Below are 21,119 nucleotides of genomic sequence, written 5' to 3'. Positions count from 1 at the left end.
CCTCAGTTTCCTTTTCTGTAAAATGGGGATAATCATAGCATCTGCCTCACAAGATTATTGTGAGAATCAAGCGAGATTACATATATACACATACATGCACACATTGTATACACACATACACATGTATACATTGTATACACCTATATCCACCTATACCTACATATTCACATGCATATCTGTGTTTATAATATACGTATCTATGATGCGAGCACACATTTCTACACATACATATATCTACATATACATATACATCTTTATACACAAATACCTATCTATATCTATACGTGCACATACAGACATAAGTACACATATCTCTATATCCACACATTTATGTATACACATGCCTACATATACATACAGACACACATCTATATATATCCATATGCACACATCCCTATCTATATATAATCATCATATGACCCTTAAAGTGCTATATACATTTTAGCTGTTATTATTCTTATTATTATTTCCCTTCCTAAACCTTCCCATCTGATCGGCTGATTTGCTGTGCGGTGGGAGGGTGCAGGTGGATGCAGTAGCAAAGGGAATTATTTTTACCTGCCTCTGGAGTATCTTGCTGTGTGACCCTGGGCACGTGGCTCAGTGCCCTACGAAGCTCCCTAAGGCTCTAAGTTACAGATCTGCATTGGTAGAGGGGATCACCACCCTGAGAAGCCTCCAAACAGATGAAGTCCCAGGTCTAGAACAAGGACCCCCCCCCCACCCCTTTTCCCCAACCCCACAGTGGCCGCCTCCCCCATCCTGGCGCTTCGGGGGCTACCCGGGGCGGCTTCGGCTTGCATGGGGTACTTCTGTGCTATGCCACAGCTGCTCCTGCAGGAATCTTTCCCCAGAGGCGGCGGCAATGAGGGGCGACAGTCGCGTTCTCTGGAGTGAAGCCAAGAGGACAATCCGTCTTTCCCCTTGCTCAGCTCTTTGTGTTCTGTGCATTGCATAGGTTGCAAAACGAATCCGCAGCTCGAGAAGTCCTTGCAAGCATTCAGACCTACTTCGAATCTCAGCCCTTTGATTTTAGGGGTGCTGAAATCATTTCTGGGCAAGAGGAAGGGGTGTATGGATGGATTACAGCCAACTATTTAATGGGCAATTTCTTGGAGGTGTGTGCAAACAACCGCGTGGTTTCTTCATCTTGCTATTTACTGTCCCCTGGGGTGGCAAGCTTGAGTCTGGACCCATGCATGCTGACCTGGCATAGTCATTGTGTAGAATTCCCTTTGCATATGGAGTCAGGAAAATGTCCTTCAGGTGACTGCTCAGGAAAGACACTCCTGAAGGACAGCCTTCATTTTTCTCTTGTATCCTCCATGCCTAGCATGGTTCTTTGCATGCAGCAGATGTTTAGTAAATGCTTGCTGGATTGCATTGAAAAGACAATCACATAGGCTTACAGTGGAGGAGATAATTTGTTGCTAACATAAAACCAAACTGGGGCTGGGTGTGGGATGGAGAGACACTTTTTTGCCAACTTATAGAAAAAGAGCCCAGCTTTAAGTGCTAGGAATGTGAAAAAGCAACTCTCAGCTTCCCTACCCTTATCCTAAAAAGGATTAAGAATGAAACTGTATGCTTGGTTTTGTCCCGACTCCTTACTGGACACGTACAATTTAAACTTACTAGGGGCCTCCACTGAGGCTCCATATGGAGGTAGCAATGGGTAGTGGCAAGATCCCTAGGATGTGGGAGAACTGAGTTCAAATCCTGCTTCTGACACTTAGTATGGGCCCTTGGGCAAGATACTGCACCTCCCTGGGCCTCAGTTTCCTCCCCTGTAAATTGGGAGGGTTGCACTAGATGACCTCTGAGGTCTTTGCCACCTCTAATCTATAGTTCTGTCACTAGGTGATCCCTGAGGTCCCTTTGAACCCTAAGATTAGAGTCTTCTAAAACTGGGCTTCCCCACTACCTTATTCCTCTGAATATCTATAATGGTTACATGCCTGCTCTGTGCCAAGAAAAATCCTTCCCCAAAGACACGTTTCCTGATGTAGAGTCTGGCACCCGGCTGCTTCCCCGGGGCACAGAGTGTTGTGTGTAGGAGCTCACTGGGAGAGCCTCAGACAAACCAGCGTTAAATATTTCCTTTTCTTTTCTTATGATGTAGAAGAATGTATGGAACACGAGGAGCCCCCCTCATGGGGGGGAGACTACAGGGGCATTGGACCTCGGCGGGGCCTCTGCCCAGATATCATTCGTCCCCGAAGAGGAGGCTGGACACAGCGCCAACAGCACTGTGCAGGTGTCCCTCTACGGCTACACCTACACTCTCTACACCCACAGCTTCCAATGCTATGGCCGAGACGAAGCTGAGAAGCGCTTTCTTGCAAGGCTCTTCCAGGTAAATACAGCTGTGGTTGGGGCCTTGGGGGGTGGCATGACGGTATCCAAGATTTCCTCATGTATTTGTGTTTAGTCACAAATGAAGCCTTGATATATAAAACCATAGACACAAACCCCACATCTCTTGGGTTTAAATAATGATCAGGTGAGAGGGGGCTGTGGTAAAATGAACAGAGGGCCAACTCAGGTCAGGGAGGTCTGGGTTCTAATCTTGACTCAGACACCTATTAGCTGTGTGACCCTAGGGGAGTCATACAACCTGACCAGTATTGGCTAAGAAACTAATTGACCTCCAGGGAGAGGGTTTCTACCTGACACAGTAGGGCTTGATAAATATCATTTGAATGACCAGTAGTGCGTATGTGTGGAATCACTGAATCCCACAGCTGGACAGGACCATAGCATCCCTCTACATGCACCAGAACCTGTACAGAACTCCCTTCTATACCATCCCGCCAGTACCGTACATCCAGCCTTTGCCTGAGAGCCTGCGGTACGGGGAGGGGAAGCCCACTGCTTCCTCCTGTGTTGGGCAGATCCAACAGTGAAGGAGTTTTTTGGTTGTTGCTCTTCAGTTGGGACCAGCCCCTCATCGCCCCATGGACCAGAGCATGCCACATAAAGCTGAAATCTGCTCATCTTCCATTTCTAGCCATTACTGCTGGTTCTGACCTGGAGTCATCTAATCTCTCTTCCACTTGACAACCCTTCACCTCTAAGGCTTCTCTTCCCCAAACTAAAGAGCCCCCGTTCCTTCATCCAGTTCTTGTCTGGCAAAACGGAGGCTTTTTGTCCTCCTGGTTGCCCTCTTCTGGCTGGTCTGCCGCCTGTCACTATCCTCCCTAAAATGTGGAGCCCAGAACTAAGCACAATGCTCCAGATGTCGCTTGGCCAGGGCAGAGTGCTGGGGGCCCCTTGCCCCTCTAGTCCTCGATATGCTGCCTCTCAATACAGCCTAATGTCACATTAGCATTTTTGTGCTGGCTTAGTGAACTGTTGATGCATATTGATCTTGACATCTATTAACATCCCAGATTTTTTTTCAGATGAAAAGTTAGCCACATCTTCCCCATTCTTGTACTTGTGAAGCTGATTATCTGAATCAACTATAGACAGACAGACAGACAGACAGATAGAGGATAAATAGATAGATAGATAATAGAGCATTTATTAAGTATGTATTATATGACAGGCTTTCCAGTCACTGTGCTAAGTGCTGGGGATTCCAATACAAGCAAACAAGACAGTCTGTGTACTCAAGGAGCTTACAATCTAATAGGGGGAAAATACTCATGAAGCATAACTTGAGTCAGGTTGGGAGTGATGTAAACATGCTGGAGCCCCTCTAGAAATGGTGGTCCCAATAAGAGGGTCACCAATCATGAGATTGGCGCCTCAGGGCAAAGGTTTCTCCAGAATGGGAAGGTGGCTGGGGAGGGAGGAAGAGAGGGGGAGAGAGAAAGAGAAAGAAAGAGAAACAGAAACAGAGAGAAAGAAAGAGAAAGATGGAGAGAAACAGAAAGAGAAATAAAGAGAAACAGAACGAAAAAGAGAAACAGAAAGAGAAAGAGAGGAGAGAGAGAGATAGAAGAGAGAGAGATAGAAGGAGAGAGAGAAAGAGAGAGAGAGACACAGAGAGAGAGAGAGAGAGTTGAGCTAGGAGGGAAGTCAACACGGTGCAGAATTTTATATTGATTCCTACTAAGTCATTGAATTCAGTGTTCTTGCACACTGAGATCTTTTTGGACCCCAACTGTCATCTCGTGTTGACTGTTCCTCACAACTTTGTATCATCTCTGACTTGATAAGCCTCTTGTCTATACTTTGAGTGAATGTATCTAAAAAATGTGAAAGCATATAGGGTCAAATACAGACCCTGTGGCACTCCATTAGAGGCTTCCTTCCAAGTTGACATTGAGTCATCAATGACTACTCTTTTTGTCCAGTTAATCAATCAGATCGTCATCCAATTGTCTCTAGCCCCTAGCTCTCTATCATGTCTGAAAGGATTGCATGAGAGTTTTTGTCAAACACTTAGCTAAGATCCAGGTATATTGCTACCACATTCCCCGTCCAATTAGTCTGGCTACCTTGTCAGAAAAAGAAATGAGGTCAGTCTGGCATGACCTATTCTTAGGAAGCCAGGCTGACTTTTTGTGATCACTTTCATTTCTAGATTCCTATGACTCATCCCTTTAATGATCTGTTCTACAGTTCTGCTAGGAATCAAAGTCAAACTCACAGGCTTATAATTTATAGATTCCACTCTCTTTCCCTCTTTGAAAATCAGGATCTTTGCCTCTTTCCAGTCCTGTGGCGCCTCTCCCATTCTCCATGATCTTTGGAAGCTCACTAAGACTCACCCATCCTCTATGTCAGGTCAGTCAGTGAGGTGTGGTTCCTGGGCACTTCAACTCACCTAGGACAGTGATATATCCTCATTATTTCCTCACTTAGGCTGTTGGGTTCTACCTCCTATTAGCCATTTTCAGTCTGCCCTTTCTGGTCCAGAGATCAATCTTCTTGACAAAGAAAATGAGAGCAAAGTTGAGGCTTCCACCTTTCCTTTCTGTCATTTCTTATCTTTGGCTCATCCAACTTGGATGGAACCTCTGCTTTCTTTGATCTCCCTCTTTTCAGCAGTAAAGCTTTAAAACTGCTGTTCTTAGCTTTCCTTGCCAGCCTCAGCTTATTCTGAGCTGTAGTGCTTCTGATACTTGGTGCAGTTTGAAGCTTTAATACCTTTTAAAATACTCTGTATATCCCTCCCTTCTCCCTGCCCCTGGCAAGCCATTCCTTGGAACAGTGGGAAAGAAAGAAAGAAAGAAAGAAAGAAAGAAAGAAAGAAAGAAAGAAAAAGAGAGAGAGAAGCATTTGAGCAACACCAACCAACATATCAACCATGTCTAATAGTGTATGCTGTATTCCAAACCCACAGTCCCCCACTTCTGTAATGAAAGGAAAAAGGTTCATTTTCTCAATTCTTCTCTGGGACAAAACTTGGTCATTGTAATTAAACTGTGGAAAATACCAAATGGCCCATCCTTCCACTCCTCAACTAGACCACATGAAAACTCTCTTGGTGGAACACCACTATACTTTAAGAGTTACCTAGAATGAGAACTGGTCTCTAATAGGCTACATGTACAATCACATCATTTAATTTATATTTATTTTTTGGTGCAAACCTGTGATTTTAGTAGTGCAGGGATAGAAAGCCCTTTGGTGTAGCTAGGTGGTACAGTGGATAGAGCACTGGGCATGGAGTCTAGAAGACCTGAGTTCAAATCTGGACTCAGACACTTACTATGTGACCCTGGGCAAGTTACTTAATCCTGTTTGCCTGAGTTTCCTCATCTAGAGGATGAGATGGAGAAGGAAACGGCAAACCACTCCAGCATCTTTGCCAAGAAAACCCCAAATGGAGTCCCAAAGAGTCAGACACAACAAAAGGCCATTCACTTGTGCAGATTAGCAATTCCTAACTTTAGTCTTTCCAGAGTGGCCTGAGGACTAAGAGGTTAAGTGATGTGACAGTATGTAGCAGAGTCAGGATGTAAATTCAGGTCTTTCTGACTCTAAAACCAGCCTTCTATTTACTACACTATGGTTTCCTCTACATTTATTAAATAATAAAATCATCTTCAGTCCTGGAGTCAGGAGGTCCTGAGTTCAAACCTGACCTCAGACACATAACACCTACTAGCTGTGTGACCCTGGGCAAGTCACTTAACCCCATTGCCTAGCCAAAAACAAACAAACAAACAAAAATAAACAAATAATAAAATCATCTTGGTGAATACTTGTGTTTCGAGGTAGCTGAGGCTCACAGTGGATAGAACTCTGGACTTGGAGTCAGTGTTTAAATCTTGACTCAAGATAATTACTAGCTGTGTGACTCTGGGCAAATCACTTACCCTCTCAGCCTCAGTGTTTTCATCTGTAAAATGAGGATAATATAGCCCTTACCTCACTAGTGAGGATCAAATGAGATAATATTTGTAAATTGCTTTGCAAACATTAAAGCGCTATGTACATGGAGTTATTGTTGTTGTTGCTATTATTATTATTTTACAGCGACCTGAGGATTGCTTTAGGGTAATGTAGGTACAGTGTTTGGGAGAATTTTATACCATTTCCAGAATATAATTTTTAATCAGAGAATTATGACTTATACCTCATCATTTCAATCTATAGAATTCAACACACAAAGGCAAGCTGGTCAACCCCTGCTATCCTCGGGATTATGTAACCACTTTAACAATGGAACACATATTTGGAAGTCTGTGTACAGAAGAGTTAAGGCCAGCCAGCTACGACCCAGGATACAAAATTGCCCTGGAAGGGACTGGGGACCCCACTTTGTGCAGAGAAAAGGTCTATTCCCTGTTCGACTTTCAAGTTTGTCACGACCGGGAAGACTGTTCGTTTGATGGGGTCTATCAGCCAAAGGTTAAAGGGACGTTTGTGGTAAGATCGAAACCCACAGAAGATTTAATGTTTTAAAAAAAATATGTATTTGTCAACCCTTTGTCCTGCCCCCACCGATGCTCCGTCTACTCCTTCCCCCTCTTTTTTTGTCCAGTAATGTTGCTTTTGTGTGGCTGGATTTGCAGGCTTTTTCTGGATTCTACTATACCGCCAACGCTTTGAACCTCACGGGGAGCTCTCCTTTGGACGCCTTTAACTCAAGCACGTGGGATTTCTGTTTGCAGAGCTGGAGTCAGGTCAGTGGGGCTTCTGAGGTATGGAAGGCCTTGCAAGAATCTTGTTTGTACATCATTGTGTGCCTGCTGTCTTCCCCCGTAGACTGTGAGCTCCTTGAGAGCGGGGACTGGTTTTTGGTTTTGGTCTTTTGATCTTTCTTTGTACCCCCAGTGCTTGGCACAGTGCCTGCAGATAGCGGATGCCTAATCAATACGTGTTGACAGACGCACCTTGAGTTTGAAAGGTGGCGATCTGCTTGTATGGATGCAGTGATTATTTCTTTAGTGATTGCCTAAATCACCAAATATCAAATATCAGAAAGCCCAATTAAATTTGCTTTGCAATTATTTATACTTAGATAAATGAATTTCGATATATAGACTGTTCTGAGAACTTTTCTTTCTTTTTGGTCTGTGTGTTTTTTTTTTTTAAAGGCAATTGGGGTTAAGTGGCTCACCCAGAGTCACACAACTAGTGTTATGTGTCCGAGGTGGATTTGAACTCAGGTCCTCCTGACTCCAAGACCTGTGTTCTAACCATTGCACCACCTAGCTGCCTCTGTGAGAACTTTTCAATCAGGCCCTCTAGGTGTCCATCAGGATTCTTCCATTCTTTCTTGTGTACTTTTTCTCTTATATGGTCACAGTGAGTGTCTATTGTTCTTTTCTGTTGTTGGTGTTCGATAGAGCCATATACTTTCCTGCCATCTTTGTATACCAAGTGATTAATATGATATGTTATAAGTTTCCATGTTGGTGGCTTAGCCCCATCTATTGTTCTTTCAAAGTTGCTCTTTTTTTTGTTTGTTTTGTAGTATTTCATAAATGTTCTTCCATGTGTCTTTGTCTTTCTTATACTCATCCATTTTAATTGCATTATATATTACACGAATATAGTATAATTTATTTACTCTCCCATTATAGGGCGTTTAGGTTGCTTCTAATTTTTTGCTCACAGAGCACAGAATCTCAGAGTTGAAAGGGATGTTACAGACCTTCTTATCCAACCCAGAACTAAGCAAGAATCCATCCTCCAGCTTACCCAACCAAATAGTCATCTATCCCATGCTTGAAGACCTCCAGTGAGGAAGTCAGAAAATCGCTGAACTTTCAGGTTTTTGCTGGTGGTGGTTTTGATAATACTTTCAAAGTGTTTTCCCAACAACAGCATTATAGGATCTGAGGATGTAATTATTTTTAGAGCTTTTACTGTGTATTGCTACATTGCTTTCCAAAAAAGTTCCTACATGTTGCAATTCCACCAATAATGAATGAGTTTGTTTTTCCACAGCCTTTCCAGCATTGAGTTCTTGGCTTTTTGTTATTTTTGCTAATTTTTGATGAGTACTAGATGGAAAGTTGTTTCAGTTTGCGTCTCTTTGATTATTAGTGTTTGTGTATATTTTTTCAAGGGATTACTAACGTTCTTATGTCTTATTTGGAGAACTGCCTGTTTTATAGCTTAAACCTGTGTTTTGTCACCTTTATCCTGGGGATAAATCTAGGTGCCTTTTACTATCTCTATCCTTAGTCACCCGTGTTCTGGATGCATGCATCCAGAAAATGTGTGTGTGGCATGCCTGTGCCACATTTTTATGTTGTGTGTTTTTTTTAAATCTATTTTCCAGCTGCGTCTGGTGCCCAAGTTTGATGAGGTATATGCCCGGTCCTACTGCTTCTCCGCTCACTATATCTATCATCTGCTAATAAATGGCTATAAATTTACAAGACAGACTTGGCCTAACATACATTTTAAAAAAGAAGTAAGTGAAAAAAAAAAGCTACTGATTCTTCTCTCCTATTATTCTTCCCTCTCCAAGTAAATGCATTAACATGAAAGGCATTTAGAAACTGGCATGTTGGTGGATTTTACTTTCATGAAATTCAACATTTGTCAGACCTATCAGACTATGACATGGCGCTCCTGTGGACTGTAGAGGAAAGTAAAGAAATCAGAGTTGAGTATGTCCCTGACCACACTTTCAAATGGACTAGGGGTTGTTGCCTAAAACTAGTAAGGGAGTTAAGGAACTAAGTCTTTGAGCAATTTAGTAATGTTAGTCATGAACAGGTAGGTATTAGATTTAGAGCTGGAAGAGCCTTTGGAAGTACCACCCCCTTTCATTTCATAGATATAAGGAAACGGAGTCCCCGAGAGAAATGACCTTAGGGTCACATGGCTACTAGCCACAGTAGTTAAGCTGGAATGCGACCCCAGGTCCTCTGAGTCTCAATTCAGTGTGCCTACTGTCCTCTACACATCCCCCCTGCCTTTAAAGAGGATAGTGACCAGCTCTTCTGCCTTCTTTATCATAGGCTAAAATGATAGCATGAGGGACTTAGGCTAGCTCTGAACAAGAGCTTCCTGACCATGAACAGTCACGAAGTTACCGAAAAAGGCTGAGAAGTCTCCTTTTAGGAGACTTTCAACATACATAATAGATATAGCTATTCATATTGATATAGATATTTGTGTCTAATGGTAGCCATCTCTCGGGCAGCAGGGTGTGGAGAGAATAAAGAAAAAAAAGAAATTTACGTGATAATTTTATTGTATATTTGAAAGAATTAGCAAGTTGTGCATAGCAGATTTGCAGTTTCATATACAATCATCTTTTTTATTGTACTATGTTATGAAGATGCTTGTTTTATTGTATAATTAAAAATTTCTAAAAAGGAAGCCTATTCAATCATTATTGAAAGTAGGTTCTGGGGTAGCTAGGTGACGCAGTGGATAGAGCACCGGCCCTGAAGTCAGGAGGACCAGAGTTCAAATCCGGCCTCACAGCAAACACTCGACACTAGCTGTGTGACCCTGGGCAAGTCACTTAACCCCAGTTGTCTGGGAAAAAAAAGGCAAAAAAAAAGTAGGTTCTTTCAGTGAGAGCCAAAAAGATTTTTGTACCTTTAATAAATAAAATAGCAAAACCATTAAAAAAAAAAAAAAGACTTTCGCTAAAGAATCGACGCTTGTGTTCTGGAATGCTCCTGCCTGATCTGGAAGAGTGGATGGCCATTCATGCTAGGAGGCTCCAATCTTGGCTCAGGTTTCATCCTGTCAATTTCTTCAGTTAGCGCCATGTTTCCTAGGAGAAGAGATTTCTGTTTTAGGAATATGAGAAGCCCAGATGAGGGGATGAGAGGGCTCTTCCCTGGCTGCCTTCTTTTCCTAAAGAATCTAATAAAATTATGTAGTTATGACTTCTATCTGGCTTGCATGGGTGATCTCATTCTGGATGATAGAAATAGATGTGGAATTGACTTAATAAGAATAATGACCTGCATAATTGGCATCTTATCCCCTGCCAACAACAGTAAGAGTTTAAGACGACAGAAGCATTTTCATCTTCCATGGGATCAGGCTGGTAACTATTGCAGTGCACTGGAAGAAAGGCAGAATGGATTTTGTTAGGGAATTGTAGAAACAGATTTCATCTGAGGAGACTATACAGGGTGTTATTAATTTTATGTTGTATCTAAAGTTGGTGAATTTCTTTCTGCTTCCATCCTTCTTTCCTTCCTTCTTCTTTCTCTTTCTCCCTTTCTATCTTTCTCCTACTTTTCTCCTTTCTCTTTATTTCTTTTTTCCCTCCCTTTCTTTCTCTCTTTTCATTCATTTTCTTCTCTCCCTACTTCCTTCTTTCTTTCGTCTTTTTTCTTTCTCCTTCCCTCTTTCTTTCTCTTTCTTTGCTTTTTTCTTTCTCCTTTTCATTCATTCTCTTCTCCTTCCTTCATTTTTTCTTCTTTCTTTCTTTCTTTCCTTTCTCTTTCATTTTCTTTACTTCTCTTTCTTTTTTCTCTTTCTCTCTCCTTCCTTTTTTCTTTTTTCTCTTTGTCCTTCCATCTATTTCTTTTTCCTTTCTCTCACTTTCTCTTTCTTTACTTCTCTTTCTTTTTCTCTTTCTCTCTCCTTTTCATTCATTCTCTTTTCTCTCCCTCCTTCTCCTCTTCCCTTTCCCCACTTTTCTCTTTCAGAGAAAAAGGCAGAGAGAGTCATTCCTATCTCAGAAAGGCCCATAAACTAGTCTGTTTGTTGAATTATGCCAGACATTAGGGGAGTAAGAGAAGTGGGGAGTAAGGGAAAGAAGGGTGAAGGAGTAGTAAGGAAGAGAATCCAAGATTAGCCACTGTAATGACAAAGATTAAAGGTTCTAGAGCTGGAAGGAATCTCAAAGCCCATCTAGTTCAACACACCCCCATTTGCCAGAAAAGCAAACTGAGTCTCAGAGAGGTGAAGGTCACACAGCAAGTGTCAGATCCAGGATCCAGTCCTCCAATGCCAAATCTTTTCTCTATTCCACAACCCCTGCACTATCCCCAGTCTTTCTCCCTCCATCTTTTCCATTCTCCAGCCCTGTAGAAATCGCATTGAGTTTCCTGTAGTTTTCTCTATAAAGTATTTACACCTTCAAACCCAGCTTGGACAGATGATGTCTCCCGTCATGGGCACTGGCTCCTCCATAAGCTGTGGTGCCCAAATGATTGGCGTGACACGTACATGCATGTCACAGGATCCCAGAGTAGCACTGCAGAGAGAGGTTAAATGACTTGCCCAAGGTCACACAACTAATAAGTGTCTGAGGCTAGATTTGATTTGGATTCAGCCTCTAAGGTCCCCTCCAGCTCTAAATCTATGAAAGAAAGTAATGGGGTTGGGGAGAAGGCTTGGTGGTAGAGCTCTATCCTGGGAGGTGGGTATAGCAGATGCTATTATTATTATTAATTACCAATTTAAAAATGAGAATAAAAAGGCCTAGAAAGGTGAAGTGACTTGCTAGGAAGAGAATAAGTATTTATTAAGTGCCTAGTCTGTGCCAGGCACTGTGCTAAGTGCTTTATAAATATGATCAAATTTGAGATATTTGAGATTTCAGAGGTAGGATTTGAACTCAAATCTCTCCTAACCATCTCTGTGCCTCTACACAGCACAGTCATGTCCCAGGCATATTATTTGCACTTCTGGCCTCTCCACCTCTCCACCGCCTACATGTGAACCCTCCCCTTTGCCCCCCACAGGTGGAGAATAGCAGCATTGCCTGGTCTCTGGGCTACATGCTGAACCTCACCAACATGATTCCGGCCGAGAGCCCCCTCACCCAGCTGCCCATGAAGCCGCCGGTGTTCACGGGGATGATGGTCTTCTTTGCCGGGGTGGCCCTGCTCTGCCTGGTTTTCCTCATCTACCTGTGCATGGTGTCCAAGCCGTAGATGAGCTCCCAGCGTGTCATGGATCCTGGCTTCGATGCTGAGTGAGCCAGGGAGGAAAGCATTCAAGAGCAGGCAAGGCAAAGCTCAGCATGGAAAAACGAAGCAGGCAGCGGGGTCCAAGGAGGGTCCCCTCCCAGAGGGCTCTGAGCTGCGACCTTTTCTACCCGCCTGCAGTGATGGTGGCAACCCACTCCTCCAACGACCCACTGAGAAGAGGAGCAAGCAGAGTTGGACGGCGGTCAGAAAACCTGGATGGCAATGGATCTTGGTTCCACGGCTTAGAACCTGTATGACCTTGGGAAAGTCCTCTTCCCCAATCTGGTCTCAGTTACCTCACCTTGAAAATATGAGGATTAGACTAGATGACCTTGAAGGTCCCTTTGAGCTCCAAACAGACAATCCTATGATTCTGCGAACATTCACGGTCAGACCTCGCGGAAGTCCCCTGGGATGAAGGGCCGCTAGCTTTAAAATAAACACGAGCGTAGAAACCATACCCCAGGGATCATCTTCCATCTTGCCTCCCCAAGAAACATACTCTATGACTAATGAATTTGAAAGAAAGCAGCATCCTTGCTGGCAGGACTGTGGAAGAGTGTACCAGGGGTAGAGCGGTATTCTCAGAAAGCATAGCGCGCCTGGCACGTAGGAGGCACTTAATAAATGCTTGCTAAATTGGATTGTTCTTTGTTGAAAACACGGCACTTTGCAATGTTCGTTAGGACCTGTAAGACCTCTGATCAGTCAAGCTGCTCCTTTGATGTCCTTCTAATTACCAGCTCTCAATGGGCGCCTTCCTTTGATCGAATACCCCATGACCGGGGAGGGCTTCCTGGCAAAACTTTGGGCCTGACGTCTGCTCTGCTGGTCCCCAGGATGTCACTCTGCTTATTGTCGCCTCAGTTATCACTGCTTCAGTGGGACTCTGAAGGGGAAGCCTGCCCATGACCCCTGCCCTAGCCATATAAAACAGAGGCTTACGCCTTCGCAGTGAGTTGTACAGTAAGTAGCCAGCTGTTGTAGAAATGGTATCACCCTGTGCAGCACTCTTCTGCCCACTTAGAATACCCCATGCCCTGATTCCAGTCTCCTCACTAGTATCGGAATACACCCCCTCCTCCATTCCATCTCTCCCTCCAGTAGTTTTTACACCTGACACGTTAATGTGGCATAGAATCATCGGATACCCAACCATTCCTGGAGTTGGCCTTTTGCGTTGGGCTGTTTTCCAATTAATAGTTGTTTTTTGGTGGGTTTTTTTTTTATTTTGTCTAGGCAATGGGGTTAAGTGACTTGCCCAGGGTCACACAGCTAGTAAGTATTATGGGTCTGAGGTCGGATTTGAACTCAGGTCCTCCTGAATCCAGGGCCGCTGCTCTATCCACTGTGCCACCTAACTGCCCTTCAATAAATAGTTGGAAATGTAGATAGAATGTAGATTTAGAGCCAGAAGGCATTTGACAGTCGTCCAGTATAGCCTGCCCTGGTAGAATAGAAGCACCTTGAGGGCTGGGATGGGTTTTTAAGAAAATCTTCTTTATATCCCCAGTGCCTATCAAATATTAGGTGCTTAATAAATGCTTTTTGGATTTGAATGAATTGGATTTTTCACCATTCCCATAGGCAGGCTCGATGCCTTTAAAAATAGAAGCTGAATGAAAACCCTTATTTCATAGCTCAATCATCAATTTCTTTCCCAAGTCTATGGGCCATGGCCCTAGACTTTGGAATGTGTAGACCTCTTAGTCCAGAGGTGTGGGAAACTGCCATAATGTTTGAATGCAGGGCAAAGTGGAGAGATTCCAAAACAGGACTGTTTCTTACTAAATTACTAATAGTTTCAAAAATTAAGTGATTTAAAACTGTTTAATATAGTATTCAATGTATGAAATAAAGGATGATAATTTTTCCCTAGTTGGAAATGTATACATTTGTTAACATGTATAATTTTTTCCTGACGTTTCCAAGATGTTATTTGAGAAATTTTAAAAGTAATTTTTATAAAACTTAAAGAATTTATAGATGAAAAAAAAAAACAGATCTGCTAAACAGGCGACGTGGCACCCCCCCCTTCCCATCATACCTAAACCATCTGATTGGTAGCTGACACCATCTAAATGGTATATTCACAGCGATAGCACAGTGCCATGCACATAAGAGGTGCTTAATAAATAGTTACTGATTGATTGATAATGGATTGCAAAATCCAACTCCCCTATACCCCCATATTGTGGCCATAATCCCCTGCTGCTCCAGGGGCACAGTTTCCTTCTCTCACCCAGAGAGGCGCTGCTTAGGAAATCTCCTCGATGAAATTTAAGCACCCCTATGTTTCTCTCGGTCTGTGTGCTTTGCACTGAGAGCCTTGAGGTCTGGGATGGCTCAGTTGACCCAAGAGAAGCTCCTGGTCTCCTACTAAAGATCTTCCACGTTCTGGCTGCTGCTAACCTTCCAGGTCTGCAAAGCACCTTCCAGTAGTAACAGCTTCTGCTCCTCAGCAGCCTATTGAGGGAGGTGCTATGATTATTATCTTCATTTTATAGATGAAGAAACTGAGGCTCGGATGGTAAGTGACCACAGAGAGTCCAAGATAAAGGCAAAGAGGATGTCGAAGTGACTGGAGTCCGTATAAAGAAAGGCTGAAGGAGCTTCGGATGTTTAGAGGAGAGAAGCTGGGGAGTGGAGGGAGGGAGAGCTAGGCTGCGCGTCCTTTGAAACTCCAACAATCAGAGTGATTCACAAATGGAAGGGGCTCTCTTGGCAAACAGCTGGTTCTAGCACCTTAGCATAGTGACCGGTATGCACTAAGCGTTTAATAAATGCGTGCTGCTTTGACTTCCTCGGATGTCTTCAAGCAGAGGCCAGATGACTACTCATTAGGAATGTGGCACAGATCATTAAATCTGCGGCAAGGGACTATCTATATGAAAGGATTGCGAGGTCCCACCTAACTAAAATTCTGTTCTTTACCCTGAGTCACAAAGCTAATAAGTGCCAGAGTCAAGATTCAAACCCGGGGCCATCTGACTTTCTTTTCACAACCCCGTCCAGAGCAGGGGAGCCCTCTGAAAAGGCTGCTTCATAAACAGTGTCCTCACTTCAGAGCGATCTACAGAGAGAGATCTCGGGGGCCTGGGATCAAAAGGAGGTATGCATGAATAATAATAACTGCGGGCATTTATGGAGCACTTCAAGGTTTGCAAAATGTTTCATAGGCTTTATCTTATTTTAATTATATTTACATAGATTTAGGAATCATCTGCCAGTAATCACATAATTATTATTATTGAGTTGTTTCAGTCATGTCTGACTCTCTGTGACCTCATTTGAGATTTTCTTGGTAAAGATACTGGAGTGGTTGGACATTTCCTCCTCTAGCTCATTTTACAGATGAGGAAACTGAGGCAAATAGGGTGAAGTGACTTGCCCAGGGTCACACAGCTAGTAAGTGTCTGAGGCCAGATTTGAGCTCAGATGAGTCTTCCTGACTCCAGCCCTAGCGCTTTGTGCACTATGGCGCCACCTAACGTCTCATCTCATAATGACCAGCATTTATAGAAAGGTTTGCAAAGTATTTTACGTATATTATCTAATATAATCCTCACAACAACCCTAGGAAGTAGGTACTAAATATTATCTCCATTTTACAGATGAGGAAACTGAGGCCCAGAGAAATTGAGTGACTTGCCCACAGTCCCATAGCTAAGTGAGCGTCTGAGGTGGGATTTGAACTCAGAGCATCCTGTCAAGGCTAGAACCAACCAGACTGAGACAGCAGATTACCTGGGCAAGTCTCACGGACCTGGAAGGAGCCAGCTGGGGACGCCCTCAGAGGCCTGGGATGTGACTCAAAACCCATCTGACCCTCAAGGGGGAAGAGAAGCAGGGTCCTTTCCCCCTCCCCCCAGCTGTGTGCCTTGGGGCAGGTCACGTCATCTCTGCAGGTCTCACTTTCCTGCTCTGTAAAGTGAGGGCACCCGAGATCCCCGCCAGTTCTAAAGCTACGGCAGGCGGGTGCCGCAGGGAGGGCCGGGCTCTAGCCAAGCAAAGCATAGGCAGCAGCATTGGAGCATCCTCTGAGGGGAGTGGCCACACACCCGCGTGCTCCTCCTCAAGGACAGATCGCCCAGCCCGAGGCATGCACCTGTACCACCAGAAGGAGGGAGGGGATGGCAACAACCGCAATACCAATGATAACTAGCATTTATAGAGCATCTACTAGGTGCCCAACGCCGTGCTAAGTGCTTTACCAATATCTTAATTGATTCTCAAAACAATGCCGAGAGGTAACAGCGATTATTATTCCCATTTTACCACTGAGGAAACTGAGGCAAAAAGAGTTTAGGTGACTTAACCCAGGTTCGCACAGCTAGTAAGTGTCTGAGGCTGGATTTGAACTCAGGTCTTCCTGACTCCAGGTTTAGCTTTCTATGCACTGGGGCTCCCTCCAGCTGCCTCCAGTAGGAGGTATGGGAGGATTGGGAAAGGGCTGAAACCAGGCAGATGTCGCAGCAATAGGAGGGGATTGACTGAACTTGAAATGAGTAAAATTCAGTAAGTGCATTTCATGGCACGGGCTCCCTCTGCCGGTAGAGTGGACAGAGAGAACTGGGGCTCCGTGTCTGGGAAGGAATGAGGCGATTCTCCTCTCTGATCAATCAATCAATCATCAGTATCTATTAATTACCTAGTACTAAAAACCTCACACAAAAGTGAACAGGTCTCTGCCCTCGGGGAGCTTACGTTCTGATGACAGAGACAAACACTGTGTTCACATAGGAGGAGAGATAAAATATATCTGAAAATGAATACCAAATAGTTTGGGAGACCAGGCAGGGAAGCTTTCCTGTGTCAACCCAGCCTGAAGTACCATTCATAGGCTCATAGATGTCCAAACCTGTGAGTTCAGCGTTATTACTGGCCGAATTTTACAGGGGAGGAAGCTAAGGCCCAGGGGCTGGCCCAAGGTCACACTCATAGTCAATGGCAGAGCTGGATTCCTAATCCAGCCAGGGCCCTTCCACTGTACAACAGTCTCGCTCCTTCTTACCCCCAAATTAGGAGGGAGTAGAGACCTTGGATGGGAGGGACTGCTTAAACTCTGGAGTCTAGGTCAGGCGTTCTTAACCTTTTGTGGGTCCTGGACCCCTTTGATTATCTGGGGAAGCCTATGGGCCCCTTCTCAGAATCATGTTTTTAAATGCACAAAATACCTAGGTTACCAAGGAAACCAAATTTATTGCAATAGTTATCTATCTACACCCACAGATATATATGAGGTAGGTAACATTTTATTTATATATATTATATATATACACATATATACATATACAAAGATATAAAACATATACATAACCTACACGCATACATTTGTGTGTATATCTATATGCACACATATATACGTGTGTATATGTCTGTGTGTGTACACTTGTATATATTGTTCACAGACCCCAGTGTCATAACCACTGACCTGGATCCTGGGGTGGGACAAAGTCCAAAGTTTCTTGGTCTAAGCTTCCTCTTCTGGGAATAGCTAAAGTTTTGTCATTTTTCATCTGTAATCTGGGTCTATCCCTTCTCTGTTCTGAATTACTATTTACTTCCAGGCCCTAGGTGATGATAGTCTGAGGCCAGAGAGAGGTAGAGGACATTCGATGACCGCCATACTCTTTGTGGACTGCAGGGGAGGGAGCTGTGGATGAGTGGATGCTTGAGGAGAGAATTCAGAGGTCCAGCTGCCCTGGTAGTACACACACTCTGGAAGCAGAAACTGTGAAATAAAAGGGGGACAAGATCTGGACCCGTGCAATGAGGCTTTTCTCCCCTTCCTTTAGGAAGGCCTTTGGGTACTGGGGGCACAGAGCTGCTCTAGTGGGAATGAGGATCCCAGCCACCATGCAGGTAAGAGGGGTTGGATGCTTGGGTGTCCATATGCCATGACTCATGTCTCTGTCCATGGTGACCAGGACGGGCATCAGAAGAGATGAAGACAGATCATGGGCAGGAACCGCAGCTTGGCCTCACCTCTCCAGTGCCCTGGACTAGTGCTGAAACCAAGACCATGGCGGGGATAAGACCAGAAGAGGAAGTAGGAACTGGGGAGTGAGGAGGCTCCCATGTGCCAGAGATTGCCTATGCTGATGAAACCCAGCAGAGCAGACCTTTCTTTGCTTCATTCAGTGATGATGCATGGGACCTTCTCCCCATGGAAGCCATGGGGCCTGAAGAAGACCGAGGCATCCAACCTTGGGAGCTGGAATGGGTAGGAGGAAGTAGCTGGTGGCCTGGAGCTCCAGACCCAGGGTAGCATCAAAGCTACCTCCTCAAGGGATCTTCAGGACCCCTGCCCTGCGGAAGCTGAGAAAAGCACTCATCTGGCAGCCAGGGCACCTCTGGACAGGAACTTAGTGAGACCAGTGCTAGGCAGGAACTCCTACATAGCTAAGCTTCTAGCCTGCTCCTCCACAGTGAGGTAGTGTGGGGGAGGGGAAAGGTTGTACATTTGTTCTTGGCTCTATCTTCAAACTAAATACCCCTTTGTAAAAGCAAAGAAAGGAAGGAAGGAGATACAGGGAGGGGAGAGAGAGAGGGAGGGAAGGAGAGAGGGATGAAGAGAGACAGAGAGACAGAGGGAGGGAGGAAGGAAGGAACGAGGGAAGAAAAGAGGGAAGGAGGGAGAAGGGGGGAAGGAGGGAAGAGGGAGGAAAGAAGGAAGAGGGGAGGGAGGGAAGAAAGACCAGGTGGCGTGGTGAGCCCAACCCTTCTCTCATGCAAAAGCACATTAAAATCTTTTTAGTTCAATTGAAAAAATTAAGAAATAAATCTCTCCAGGCTAAAGTCCTTTGCAGACTTGCCTAAACTTTACCAGTACTTAATCAAACTTCTCAGGAAACAATGCTAGACCCTAAAATCCTTTCCAGCCCCTTTTCTCTAAATCCTAACCTCTTTCTTTTAGAAAAATGTATAAAAGGTTAAGAATGTAAGCTAAGGTCTGGGAAAATGGATTAGGGATCGTAGCTAGGCTTCAAAGGAGAACCATGGTAAAGTTCTAGGCCTTCCCTTGTCCTTGGGAGGGGAACACTCCATTGCGGATGGTCTAGGGAGAAGGGCCCTTCATGACTTCAGTTACCTGCCGGGGAGGAGTGAGCTCTAGAGGGAGTGGCCAACAGGGACTGACTGGTTTTAAGGAAATGACTCTCTCTGAGCCAGCCGGAGAGATTAAGTGTCTGTTGTTAGATTTGATTAAGTAAGATGTTTATATTGTTGAGTGAGAGGTAGTGTGGTGCAGTGGGTAGATTGTTAGATTTTTTTTTTTTAATTTTTTTTTTGATTCGGGAAAGCCCTGGGTTTGAATCCTGACTCAGATAGCTAGCTGGGTGACTGAGTGAAACACTCTCCCCACTTCAGTTTCCTCATCTGTAAATTGAGATTCAGTGATTTCTAAGGTCTCTTTTAGCTGTAAATCTACAATCTATGACCCTCCGTTTTGCAAACATTAAAGTGCCAAGTCATTTATTACAACTACACTATGAGCCTGCTGGCTGGAGCTACTTCTCCTAATTTTAGGCTAAACGTAAAGTAGGAGGTTTGAAATAGTTCTCATATATTACTATAAAACATTTTTCAAAAGGCAGCTTTCAGAAAGCTGGGGCAGCTAGTCATTGCAGTGTTGAGAAAATCTGCCTGAAGGCTGGCACAGGATGCAGGGGACCTGGGGCCACACCCTACCCAAATCAGCAATCTTGGTACAAGACCTTCAAAGTGGTCATTCCAACCTCTGCTTGAACACTAAGAATGAAGTTTTGTTGTTCAGTTGCGTCCAACTCTTTGTCACCCTACTTTGGGTTTTCTTGGCAGAGATACTGGAGTGGTTTGCCATTTCCTTTTCCAACTCACTTTACAGATAAGAAAACTGAGGCAAACAAGATTAAGTGACTTGTCCAGGGTCACACAGCTAGTAAGTTCCTGAGGCCAGATTTGAAATTCCTGACTCCAGGCCCAGCACTCTAACCACTGCCTCACCCAGCTGCCCCACTTAGAATGAGAGGGAATTTGCTCTCTGAAGGCATAGCCCATCTTGTTTTCAATGAATTCTAAATGTGAAGTTTTCCTTTACATTAAACTGAAATCTGCCCCAGAGATTCACAGGCTTAGGACTGAAGGAGCTGTAGGGCCCATCTACTCTGATCATTTCGTTTTACAGGCATGGAAACTGAGGCCCATGGTAGTCACTCAGGAGCCTGGATAATGGACTTGGTGATGAGAGGGGCCTTGCAGTCCATCCTTTCATCTTACAGGGGAGAGCCTGAGGTCTCAAACACTTAAGAGTCTCTCCTAAGATCACAGAAATAGAAGTCACTGGGCCAGGATTTGAACCAGTCATTCCATATAATTTTTTGTGCTGTTTCTTGCTCAGTTTGTAAATAACATTGTCAAGATTTGAGCCCAGGATCCTCTGATTCCAAATATAGAGCAGTTTTTCCCTCATCCCACCTCATCTCAGAGATTAGGAAACTTAGTCTGAACCAGGCTGCCTTCCCCAACATGACTCCATCAGGCAATGGCAAACATCAGGACAAGACTCTCTCTCAGCCCCCGGACTTCAGGGCCAACAGATAGTCAAAAATGGCAACAACCCTCATGGAAAACTTGATTCCACAGGTAAGCTGCATCTGCGAGTCTGACTACGTGTGTCAGGGATCAGAAGTGGGCCAGAGCAAGGGGACGGCTCTGTACTCATGCATCATCACTGCTAGAAAAATAGCTTCAAGCTCTTGGGAAGTCAGCAGCGAAGGGCCTCAGACTGGGAGCCTGGATCCCTGGGACCTGGTCCTAGATCCATCCATC

The 21,119-nt window shown here is 44.3% G+C and overlaps 1 protein-coding gene across 2 annotated transcripts in view; it reads left to right on the top strand.

Moving 5' to 3' along the window:
- Positions 1-13,515, top strand: part of LOC114050641 (ectonucleoside triphosphate diphosphohydrolase 3-like) — a 33,226-nt gene extending 19,711 nt beyond the window's left edge. For both annotated transcript variants that reach the window (XM_027872478.1, XM_027872477.1), the window contains 6 exons: positions 959-1,118; positions 2,123-2,356; positions 6,556-6,828; positions 6,975-7,085; positions 8,693-8,827; positions 12,081-13,515. In XM_027872478.1, the coding sequence (XP_027728279.1) occupies positions 959-1,118; positions 2,123-2,356; positions 6,556-6,828; positions 6,975-7,085; positions 8,693-8,827; positions 12,081-12,272 (1,105 nt within the window). In that variant the 3' untranslated portion in view covers positions 12,273-13,515. The remainder of the gene's footprint in view (positions 1-958; positions 1,119-2,122; positions 2,357-6,555; positions 6,829-6,974; positions 7,086-8,692; positions 8,828-12,080) is intronic.
- The last annotated feature ends 7,604 nt before the right edge of the window (positions 13,516-21,119 follow it).

Source organism: Vombatus ursinus, unplaced genomic scaffold (genome assembly GCF_900497805.2).
Source record: "Vombatus ursinus unplaced genomic scaffold, bare-nosed wombat genome assembly UNPS02014799.1, whole genome shotgun sequence".
In the NCBI taxonomy this organism is placed as follows: Eukaryota; Metazoa; Chordata; class Mammalia; order Diprotodontia; family Vombatidae; genus Vombatus; species Vombatus ursinus.
This window is presented reverse-complemented; position numbering and strand designations above follow the sequence as displayed.